This window comes from Saccostrea echinata, unplaced genomic scaffold (genome assembly GCF_033153115.1).
Source record: "Saccostrea echinata isolate AGI-Se365-2 ecotype Australia unplaced genomic scaffold, CSIRO_AGI_Sech_v1 ptg000062l, whole genome shotgun sequence".
Lineage (NCBI taxonomy): Eukaryota > Metazoa > Mollusca > Bivalvia > Ostreida > Ostreidae > Saccostrea > Saccostrea echinata.
The window spans coordinates 6,914,076-6,926,861 of NW_026889811.1; the positions used below are offsets into that span (position 1 = coordinate 6,914,076).

The following is a 12,786-nucleotide window of genomic DNA, read 5'->3' on the forward strand; positions in this document are numbered from 1 at the left end:
GAAACTGTTGAATATCTTTTTTTTTTTCAAAGTTATACACACGGAAAAAATTACAGCAGTTATCTAATTTTCTTCTTTCCAGGGTGTTGATGCTTTCCTAACTTTTTTTACAAGTTGGAACATTAACAATCGCATGAAAGAAAGTTTTAAATCAAAACCAATTCACTTTTTTCACCAAAACATAGATTCCTGGGTCGCGCATGTGTGCTTGAGCGTCTCTGGGAGTGAGTAGAAAATAAAATAATAAGTTCTCCACTACCGCGTCCCTGGTGGAGCGCACGCGCAGGATCGCCATTTTGAAAACTCCTTTCTGTTCTGCACGAGATTTCAAGCTGTGGAGGATATAGTGTTATGTTTAGAATAATTAAGATCGATGTGCCGTTTTTCATTTATTTGTAATTATATTTAATGTGTTTTACACCACTAGAGTAAGGAGTGTTGGCTAAAAGATCAGTTAATAGCTGGATACAAAACCTGTTGAAAATTAAAATCCTAAGTACGAAACTCTGGTTTTCATCAATAAATTAAAGTAACCTAGAAACCCCAGCACTACGTACATGTATCGTTTTATTGCAACTCTTTGGGGGAAACATGAACAACATATTCAACATATTGGTAGATCTTCAAAACAAAAGCAAAATTTATTTCATCCTCCTTTTGGGGCGTGTGGCAGATACCCATTGCCCCTTTTCACTGTCTCTCAAAGGAATATTCTCAAAAGAATATTTTGTCCGGACATTAAAGTGGATAGTCCCATCCTTCTCTCTAAAGAAAAACAAGAGGTCCCTGGGCCACAATGCTCAATTTCCTAGCTTCAAGGAGTTACGATTTAACTTGAGTCAACACAACATGAGGATGTTTCTATATCAGTATGAATAATATGGCCTTGCGATCTGTAGAACATTTTTTTAGAGTTTTTTTTCTGAACACATGCATTATACGAAATATGAACTCAAAGTTAGCCCAAACTTATAAAACAAAACTTAATTTACATAACTTATAGAAATGTTTACATATCAATAAAATCCATTGTGATATAGTGTGTAGTATGGTCTTATACTCTTGAAAAAGATTTGTCCGTATGTATCCATGTAACACCTGTCCCCTTTTGTAGCCCCAGCTTACCCTAGGGGTCCTAATCTAAACAAACTTGAATTTACACTCTTCAAGTATGCTAGCATGTTAATTAAGGCATAACTAACCATGACCCCCGCTGTACTTCTGAACCAAAAGATTTTTTACGTATTTTTCACGTATATTACCATGAAAGACTTAAATTAAATGAATGCTTCCATACTAATATGACTAATCATGGTTATGCTGTTCTTTATCAAAAGATTTTTAAAGATCGTTTTATCATATACGTAAAACCATGTAAAACTTTGATTTCCTAGAAGATCTAGACTATACTAACGACCAAGCATTGATATCCAGCAAACACAGCGACGCACAACAAAAGATCAGCAGACTACAATGTATATGATGTAGAGTAATATTAATGCAAGACGATAAGCATGAAAAAGAATAATAAGGACAAATGAAAAAGAAAAATGCCATCAGCCTGAATAGCAAAGGAGTAGAAGACGTTGAAACCTTCCTTTACCTTGGCCCACAATAGAGAAGACACGAGGAACAGAAGCAGACGCAGAAAGCTAGTTTTAGGTAGAGGTGCATTTTCATCCCTAAACCAAGTGTGGAAGTCAGAACAGTGTACAGTACAGAGACCAAACTAAGATTCTTCAACACAAATGTCATATCTGTTTTGCTGGATTGTTCTGAGCCCTGGGGAACCACCCAAGAAAGATGATGAACGACTGGATACATTCCATAACATATGCTTCAGAGAATCCTGTAGATATCCTGACCAGATAAGATCTCAAATCCACGGGTTTATGAAAGAACAAGAACCATCGGGACACTTTCTCGAACAATCAAAGCACGGCGATGGAAATGGATACCGGTAGGTCATATTCTCCGCAGAGACACCAGTTCCAACATAAGTTACATTAGGCTCCTGAAGGTAAAAGAAAGCGAAGAAAACCAAAGAATACATGGAGGCGCACAGTAGAGAAAGAGAAACAGAAAAGAACTGGGGTGGAATAGTTGGAGACAAGTGCAATTTCTTGCCAGTGACCTTAGTGTATGGCGTCATATGTTAAACGGCCTTACTAGTCTGAATCTTCTAGGGCACAGAAAGGATAAGAAAGAAAGTACCAAATTTTCACGAAATCTTAATTTTCTCCTTTTGAAAGAGGGCGCTATTCTTCATTTGAACAAACTCGGGCCCCTTTCACTCATGGATGCTTTGTGGAAAGTTTGGTTGAAATTGACCAAGTGGTTCTGGATAAAAAGTCGAAAATGTTAAAAGTTTACATAAGGAACGACAGATAGACTCCAGTCAAAATGTGATCAGAAAAGCTCACTTGAGTTTTCAGCTCAGGTGAGCTAAAAAATTAACTAGAACTGCATCCTATACCGTAGGCAAATTTAAACAATTTTTGTATTCGGGAAAAAAAATCCACATGCAATGCTCAGGATCATAACATTATAATTACCCAACAACAAATTCTGATAACTTCGCTGTATGGTCCCGTGTTTAACATAAAATAAGGAATTTATGTTCTTTTCATAATTCAATAACTCGTAAAAAATTATAGTTACAATTAAGACAAAACATGTTTGCAACTTCAAGAATGCATTCTTTTGATATCGTTCCGAATTTTCCACAATCTGGAGAGAATAACATAGCTTAAAGAGCTCTGTTCATTATTAACAAACAATAAATTAGTAGCGGATTTGACGTAAAATTGCAAGAATTAAATTCCACGATAATTTACCAGGCAAATTCATGTTTTAAATTAAAGATTTGTTCAGAGAACTACATAAAAGACGTTGTGTTAAAACCTATACACAGGATTGTGCAAATGAATCTTGGCTGATTCTGGCGTCGCGATACCATTATGCTTAGAATATAATCTATTGAAGACTGACTAATACTATCTTTATATCCAAAAGATTACTTGAAAGTAAGAGTTAAGATTCTTTCGTATGGGTTAAAAAATTAAAGTTCTCTCAAGTCCATTTTAGAGAAACATTGTGCATAACATCACATACGTCACTTTCAGGACTGACCTTGGGGAGGTGGTTGGGGGTATATAAAGGACTGAATGACATATAAAATTCAAATCGGAACTACGTAAGTATTGATTTGTGTTTTGATATGTTTTCCTAAATAAAAATGTTTTTAATCTGATCTCGGTTTCTTGCCACTTGGTACAAACGAATGACACCGACCATACAGAGGCAGGGAATTAACATGGTGGCATGTACAGCGTAATGATAGGGCCAAATGGTTATCAATGAAAAGCTCGAAATAGGCCGTCTGTTAATTTGGGGTAAACATACACACCCATCAAAAAGGTTCAGGTATTGGCATGATATGAACTGAAACTAGTGCATTTTTGTAATTTGTTTTTTTAAATTAATTAAGCAACATCGATCTGGGTCAGGATGGTTCACAATATGAAAATACCATGTGTCAAAGACTTTTTTTCATAGTTACAAGGATTGTGTTAAATACAATTTCAGGGTTTCTCCTGGGATTTCTATAGAAATTAGAAAATAGAAATAGAATAGACAAATCAAAAATAGGGATTGCAAGTTAGCATCAAAATAATTCAGTGTCTTCTTGTATTTTTCCTAGTATTGTCAAATCAGACGATTTCCAGTAACCGGCTATTTGTTTAGTAACCGGTTACTCGCTTACTTTTCCGATCGAGTACCCGGTTACTCGGGCAGTTTTTACATTTCACTTGAACATTTGAAAACATTCTTGCTCGGGATGAACAACTGTAATAAATGCAACGTTTTTACAGTTTAACTTATCTTTTATATACATTTATGTATTTGAAATAAAACTTCATTTTCAATTATAAACACGCATCTAAATATTTTATTTAGGTTCAAAATTTAGTCATATAGTAGACATATACGGTATTAGGGCTGGGACGATATATCGAGATATCAATTCAATGTGAGGATGATACGCATATCGATACCTATGAAGAAATATCGCAAAAAATTTCTGTTTTGTTTTTTTTTCTTTGTTTACTTAACATTTTGGGTTAAATATATAAAATAAATATGCAAAATATAAATATGAAATACATAATAATAAACACCACTTGGATAAAAGAATTTTGTTTTACAACAGATACATGTAAACAACTTCTTTGAATAAATTATTCTTATTTTTGTGAAGAAATATTGTGTTCATTTCAATACAAAAAAGATTTCAAAACTAATTCAACATATCGTGATACATATCGTATCGTGCTTCAAATATCGTGATATGTATCGATATAGAAAATGTTGTATCGTCCCAGCCCTATACAGTATAATGAAAAACCATATATGATCAAATTTTAAACCTTAATAAAAGTACAATCCGATTGCACAGAACGACATATAGATGGAATTGACGGCGAAATCACATATTTTCGAGAAAATAAAGACTCGCGTTACAGTTGCAGGGGGGGGGGGGGGGATGATTAAGAACTGTACGTTATCCACGCTTCAACTGCCTATGCCATCATTAGCTTTTTTTTCGAGCCCTCGGCTTGGTTATCAGCTTAGTCACTTTAAATCAGTAAGTGTCAAGGTTCTTCCTCTCATTTTTAATTGATACTACACTTAAAAGTTAAAACAGTAACGCATCAATCTCTACAAACGTGTCTGAGAGAGGAACGAACGACAATTCTGCAAGGGAGGCTGGTAACTCATTTGCACAGTGTGGTCCTGAACTTTTTTCTCTCCAGTCTATGCACACAGTTTCACACATTGTCAACTACATATATGTACATACATTAGAAATAAATTTCTCCAAGCACTATTACTAAGCCCCCGTTCACACATAGACGCCGCTTCTACTACGATCAAAACGTGGCCGAAAACGTGGCCGATCGTGACAAATCGCAGGAGAAACGAAGTGGAGTCTTTATAAGCGCAGTATGATCGCGGTGGGGTCTTCATGATCGGAGAGCTCTACGCTCTCGCCACGCTTATTTTGAACATGCTCAAAACAAGCGTAGCGGGATCGTGGCAAACAAGAATCGGGGTAAAGTCGTAAAAAGAGCGTAGTAGAAGCGCCGTAATCGTACAAGCAGCGCGGAAGCATCGTGGAGAGATCTTCGTGATCGTGGTAAAAGCGCAGTAAAAGCGTAATACAGTCGGGAACTTATCAAGTATACGCTCCTACAACGCTCCCACTACGTTCTTACTACATTCCCACTACGATCTCTCTACGTTCCTGACGATCCTACGAAGACCTACAATGATCTTACGCCGATCATACCACGACCTATCAGGCAGCAGTTTGTTTTTATAGCGCTGATATTTGACCAAGCATCATCTGTCAACTACATGTAAAGGGTTACACTATACTTGACGATCATTTGCAGTTGAGACTTCGAACTTTTCACATCTTGTTACAGTTACAATTGAAAATGCCCCGTAAACCCCGTGGTAAGGTTTGGACAGAAGTGAAAAATATGTTTCAAACCCAAGATATATATACATCATCGCCAAAATCGTACTAGAAGCGTAATACAATCGTAACGATATCGTCGAACAGTCATCTAGGTCTGCGTAGCGTCGTAGTATGATCATGAATGTCGTAGCGGCAGCGTAGCGTAAACGCCGTAAACGCGGCCGCTGGTCGGCAACGGTCTGCGTAACATCGTAGTAGAAGCGTGTTATCAGCGCGTTTGACGTAGGGGCATCGTAGTACGGTCGTAATGAAGACCGTAATTTGCCAAATTGCTCGATTTAGACGCCGATCGGCTCCGATCCAAAACTTTTTCAGATCGTGGCTTGATCGGGATGATCGTCGTAAAGTCGCAGCTCTGTGTGAACGGGGGGTAAGCAATTTTTGATTAAGACACTTATACTAGACAATAAGTCATCGCCGAACTTTTAATGTTTCATGTTCCAAGAAAGATAACTCGCAAGTAACCGTCTTGCACAGTGTCCCTGTGTACAGTAACAAGATGATTAAAGACATAATCATGCACTGGTGCTCAGATCTTATAAATCAGACATATAATGTAGGAAGAAAAAGAGAAGTGCATTATTTACATCTCCTCTGTCAACCCAACAGAAATGGTCAGTTGAATGAAACAGGTTCATGAGTCACAAAGCTCATTCATCCTAATTTTGTGCTTGTTAGAACAAGATGCATACAACATACTGTCAAATAAATTGCCAAACTAACCTAGAAAAAAAGTAAGTATTAAATCATAGGCCATTTATACAATTTGAAGGATAATATATGTAGCAAGTACTAGATGTATACATACAAATGTATACCACACTATCTGGAGATACAATATGCATACCAACTGAAATCTCTGAGACAGGATTAATTACAATAGCTAAGAATAAAGGATGGTCAAAATTCATGTACAGATATATGACTACTGGTATGTGTCCATATGCCTTTAGTGTATACATGTATACAAGATCATATCATACTCTGGGTCCAAAGTTACATTCAGGTTCAAGATATGTGAGGTTCACCTGATAGAGGTCTATGAGTAGAATTCAATGACACATCATATGCATAAAATCTTTATTTTGATTTACTGGGGAACATTTAAACAAATTCTTGATCCCCAGTCTTTATTATTTAATGTAAACAGTTATATGCAGTACATGTACATAATGGGAAAAAAACCACATATTACATCAACAATGCAAGAAATTATATCGAACAATAATAGAGGTAATGGTTACTGGAAAATGAATACGTCGATTTTACAAGACGTGGAATTTTGTAACATTATTAAAAACTTTTTTGAAGATCTACCTGAAAATATTAGCAACCAAACAGCACAAATAAGATGGGAAATGATCAAATATCAAATAAAAGAGCTATGCATTGAATATTCTAAATCGAAAAACAAAAGCGTAAAAAATAGAATTAAACGAATAGAAAAGGAAATTGAAGAAATTGAAATGTCTAAGTCTGATAATATAAACATGATTTATAAAAGAAATTTGGAAAAAGAACTAGATCAGTTATATGCATATAAATCAAAAGGGGCCAGGGTGAGAGCCAAAGCTCGTTGGATTGACGATGGAGAAAAAAAACACATCTTATTTCTTAAGATTAGAAAATAAACACCAATCACATAATGTCATAAATAAATTATCAGTGGGAGATAACTGTGTTTATGAAACTCAAGACATTTTAAACGCACTAAGTTCCTACTATGAAAAACTGTATTCGTCTAGCAATATATCAGTAAACGATATTAATCAATATCTGCAAGAAACGGAACTTACTAATTACCTATCTGATGAAGATAGAGAAAATTGCGATAAAATTCCTGAAATTGAAGAATGTGCAGAAGTTGTATATAATATGAAATTGAATAAATCACCGGGATTAGACGGAATTCCCGTGGAATTTTATAAGATGTTTTGGAAATATGTAAAAGTTTATTTATATGAAAGCCTATTGAGATCTTTCGAGGTAGGCGAATTATCATCTACGCAGAGATCTTCTGTTCTATCACTCATACACAAAAAAGGGAGCTTAATAAATCTTGATAACTATCGTCCTTTTAGTTTAACAAATTGCGACTACAAAATAATAGCCTTCGTATTTGCAAAGAGACTACAAATAATTATGGACAAACTCATTAATAAAAATCAAACTGGATATATCAAAGGAAGATTTATTGGTGAAAATGCAAGGTTAATACTAGATATATACGATTATTGTGAAGAAAATAATGAAGAAGGAATACTTTTGTTTGCCGATTTCCAAAAAGCTTTTGATTCAGTTGAATGGAACTTTTTGTTTCAAACTCTTAAAAAATTCAATTTTGGGGAAAATTTCCTAAGATGGATAAAACTTTTATACACAAAACCTTATTTTCATGTTAAAAATAATAACTGGTTAACTAGAAAATGTACAATGTCAAGAGGCATTAGGCAAGGATGTCCCGTCTCAGCATTGCTCTTTCTTTTTGTTATTGAAATCATGGTATTAAAAATAAATGCCTCTGAAAGTATACAAGGTTTCAAAATTGGACAGTCAGACGAAATAAAATGTTTACAGCATGCAGATGATTGCACTTTGCCAATGAAAAATACTGAATCCTTAAAAGCGTCTATTAAAATTATACAATCTTTTGGGAAAATGTCTGGTACTAAGTTAAATTTAGAAAAAAACAGAGGGTATTCTCTTGGGACCCCTAAAAAACACACGAGAGGATATAGAAGGAATTAAAATGACAAATAAACCAATTAAATCACTCGGAATTTTCTTAGGACACGACAAAATATCTAATAATGAAAAAAATTGGTTGCATAAGCTTAAAGAATTTGAAAAAATATTAGATTCATGGAGAACAAGAAGCTTAACTTTTTTCTGAAAATGTACCGTTATTAATTCATTCATAGTGTCTAAACTATTATATGTGTTTACAGTTCTCGAAAATCCAGATGTCGAATATATTAAAAGTATAAATAAAATTATTTACAATTTTTTATGGAATAAGAGAGAGAGAATTAAACGCAATGCACTTATAAGGCCAATAAATGAGGGTGGTCTTGGTTTAATAGATATCGAATGCAAACTTAAAAGCGTAAAAGCAGGATGGATCAAAAGGCTATACAATGAGAATTCTACGCTTACAATTTTTTTAGATAACGCATTAAAAAGTTATGGAATAAACTTTGAATATCAGTTACGTAGCAATATTAAAAATCCGAATGATTTCAACGTTTTAAACAAATTTTCTGTAGTTTTAACGAATGTAAATCGTTATTACCGCGTAATAAAATTACAGAAAACTTATGGTTAAACAGTTTCATTAAACACGACAATAAACCACTATATCTAAAAAAAAAACTGGCAAGAAGTGGCTTTCTATACGTAAAAGATCTGTTCACAACAGAAGGTATGAAAGATATTACGGATGTAAAAGAGATCATTGCATCAAAGAGTAATTACTTATGTGAATATCTAATAATGAAAAAAGCAATTAAAAAGCTAAATATAGATTACTGTAATGTAAAAAAACACTAATATACAAAAACCCTATTTTTATTTTCAAGGAAAAAGTAGAAACCCAGAATTTAAAAAATCAGGATTTTATTATAAAATTCTACTTTCTAAAAAGAAGCAAAGACCAATAATGGAAACGAAGTGGTCAAAAGAATTCAATATAACAAATGGTCAATGGAAAAATATTTATACAGCTAAGATATTAAATGTATTCGATAAACAGATAGCAGAATTCAATTTTAAACTTTTACATAACCAGCTGAATTGTAATTATAATGTAAGTAAATGGAATAAAGAGGTGGAGAAAAACTGTACAAGTTGTGGACAAATAGAATATATTGAACATTTAATTTTAGAATGTTCGGATACAAAAAGATTATGGGAAAAAATATCCAAAATATTGAAATTAAATATATCCTGGAAAAATATTGTTGTAGTATTTTTTAATGAGTTTAATGAAACAACAAAAATTTCATAATATCATATCAATTGTAGGTTACAAAATATACAAGTATAAAATGAAATGTAGATTACAAAATGAAAATGTAAATGCACATGCAATGTTATCTTTTTTAAAATCATCATTATATCAGTATTATTTAATAGCAAAGGATGCAAAAAGTGTTAAATTAAATTACCATCTTTTAAAAAAGTTAGCTGACCAAATATGATTTTCTTTGTGATTATATGTATTTTGAGAAGTATATAAATTAAGTATAGATATTTCATCTAGAAAACTTATTTTATTTACAAAAAATATTATACAATGATTAAGCATATGTATAGAAATGAAATGTCAACAATGATATGTATACGTACATGTGTTTTTTTTTCTTTTCTCATTTAATGTATATAATTTTGTAAATTAAATATTATAATAAAAATACCGATCCAGGGAGCTCCTGGCACCCCAGGTGAGGTATATACAGAGGGCTTCTGCGGAAGTTTTGCCTCGATATTTTGTTGTATGTTAATGAAAATAAATATATTATTCATTAAAAAAAAAAAAAAAAAAAAACAATGCAAGAAATAACATAAAAATCCCTAAGTTATTGGCACCTATTTTAAAAATTAAAAATAACTGATCAGCTTAATACGTCATCTTAATTTACTGTGTAAAATCATAATGATTTTAATGAATCAATTTTATCTTCAACACATACATCACTATATGAATCATGTTTTTCCTTCTCTGTTTTAATCCAACCCAAGTCTGCATCAAATTTCACATAGGAAAATAGAGTATCATATCCAAAGGAAATAATATTGTCATATACTCCTCTGTACTTTGTAGGCAAGAAAAAGAAACTAAAATATTGCGCTGGGGGCCAGATAGGAAGTTCTGCGATGAAGAGGGCTATGCTCTTTGGTAGAATCTCTCTGTTAATGTCACTCAAACTTTTCTTTTCAAATAATGATGTGGTATATAAGTACAATGCGATCACTATTGGAGAGCAGATGACCTGATCAATCACAACTTTTTTGGTCACGATTCTGAAACACCGTCCTGGGAATATTCGATCAAGGTACATGTACCAGTAATGTATGAATGGCCCAATTATGAAACCCGCTGCTGCCACCTTTCCAGAGCGAACAGTGTCTAAGCCTTTCATTTTCTTCTTTTTTACTTGCAAATGCTGTGCAAGAAGATCCCCAGCCCCATAAAGTCCAACCGAAACTGTAGTGGTGGTCCAAATTAAGTATCTGTCATTAAATAAGACCTGACTTTTATTGGCTATTCCTCGGTATACACTGAGAAGCTTCCCTAGGGTCATTGCACTTTTTATTCACTTCACTTTGAAGACAGAAACCTGTTGAAATAACAACCAAATATGATGAACACAGTAATCAAATTGGATTTCATTAATCAACTACAACCTGTACTCTAAGTTGAAGGTGACAGGGCAAGCACTTTCTGATTTTTTCAAAACCATTAAAATATATTTGTAAAAAAAAAAATAAATAAAAAAGTAGTGATATGCAATGTTCAGTTTCTTCCCATAGGACAGGGACACCAGACTCATCTCAGGCAATTAGGTAGATACATGTATAATTAATCAGGCCTCTGCTTGCACGTGTACAGATGGCTGTACTTCAAGAATTAATTTTCTAACAGGCCAGCACCATAAATATCTTATCAGAAACTACACATATAATATTTATCACTGTTTATCAACGTTTCAGAAATGTATATTAAATGCATAGTGCTACTAAAGATATTGTTGACATAAATAAGTTATAAAACAATTGAAAGTTCGAATTATCTCAACTACACCTGTAAACATTTGGCTTTTTACAATGGAAAGAAAAATAATAAAAATTGTAACGTGTTCCTTTAAACAACTACATACCTTAGTTAGATTATACTGTGTTTTTTATGATACGAAATACTGGAAAAAGGTATAGCCCCCACTGGAATAATCATCTTGCCGATCCACCTTTCGTAACGAAACCTTACTCTTTTCACGCCTTCTTTCTAAAGAGCGCACATAAAGGGAGAGAACGCCTGCAGAACAAAAACTTAAAATCTTTTGGATATATTTGTATTCGAGGCCCGTAGAACGCGGGAAGGGGGCGGGGGCCGCCCCCACTTTTTCTGAGTATATAGTATTTTGCTAAAGTAAATTTTCCTTTAGATGCTGGTTGCCCCTCCCCCCTTTTTGATGTTGTAAGGTCAAGTAGTGGCAAATTCAAGGATTTGGACGGTAAATTAGCTTTTTTTTTGGCTTCTCAGACAAATTTTGGGAAGTTGCCCCCCCCCCCCTTTTTGAAACCGTTGCTACGGGCCTGTATTCATATACCCCAGATGGTGTCTTTGTTTTAAATAAAAAATTGAAACTTGGATATTTTTGGTACTTTTAGTTAATTCATAGACCTAAAGCTTTAGGTCTATGGTTAATTTAAACAATATCACAAAAATGATAATTATAATAATGTGTACCAGTTCACCATTGTTCACTGAAACAAATGCCTCAAGTTGTTTCTTTTCAATTAAAACAGACAGGGACATAGATATGTAAGTCTTTGAAAAAAAGAAAAAGAACATGAAATGACTGACACAAGCTTTTTTTGCCGTTATATAAAAGAAAAAGGGTTGTAAAATCATGTCGTCAATTGAAAGTGAAAATGGATAAAGTCAAGAACAATAGCTCCACTTTAAGGTAAATAATTTAGAAAAACCCCTTTCCATTAATAAAAAAGGTCGAACTTGCAGCCATGTCATATTTCATTTGAACCATACTCAGATGGTAAAATCAGATTTGCAAATCTGTTGTGTAATAGTCATAAATAAATAATAATAATAATAATAAAGATTATGAGCGGTTTTTTTTTTACTTCTACAAACGATAATATATGATGAAAAAGATGAAGATAACGAACAGTGATCGATCTCAAATTCTTGAGAGAGAGAGAAAAAAGAAGAAGATAAATTTGTGAACAGGTTCGCCTGATAGAGGTCCAGAGGTGGGATCAGGTGTCTAGAAGGAGTAAGCATCCCCTGTCGACCGATCGCACCCGCTGTGACCCCTATGTATTGACCAGGTAGACAGAGTAATTAACCCATAGTCAAAATTAGTACAAAAACAATGGCCTTACAATAGATACGTCCCAATGATAGGTTAAATTTTCAAATAAGGCCATTATAGATTTTTGAAATGCGGACCTTAAATTAAGTTGTTGAAATCCCCGTTACATGGCAGTAGGAACCG

General features: G+C 33.7%; 1 protein-coding gene across 1 annotated transcript; it reads right to left on the bottom strand.

Annotated features, from left to right (window-relative positions):
* Positions 1-10,104: 10,104 nt before the first annotated feature.
* On the bottom strand, positions 10,105-11,513 carry LOC133175369 (mpv17-like protein 2). The gene is made up of 2 exons (XM_061310463.1): positions 11,428-11,513; positions 10,105-10,887 (listed from the first exon to the last, which is right to left on the bottom strand). The coding sequence occupies exon 2, from the start codon at positions 10,849-10,851 to the stop codon at positions 10,198-10,200; it is 654 nt and encodes a 217-aa protein (XP_061166447.1). The 5' UTR covers positions 10,852-10,887; positions 11,428-11,513; the 3' UTR covers positions 10,105-10,197.
* Positions 11,514-12,786: the final 1,273 nt, after the last annotated feature.

Coding starts and splice junctions, on each gene's coding strand:
- LOC133175369 (XM_061310463.1), bottom strand. CDS start 10,851: ATGACCCTAGGGAAGCTTCTCAGTGTATACCGAGGAATAGCCAATAAA.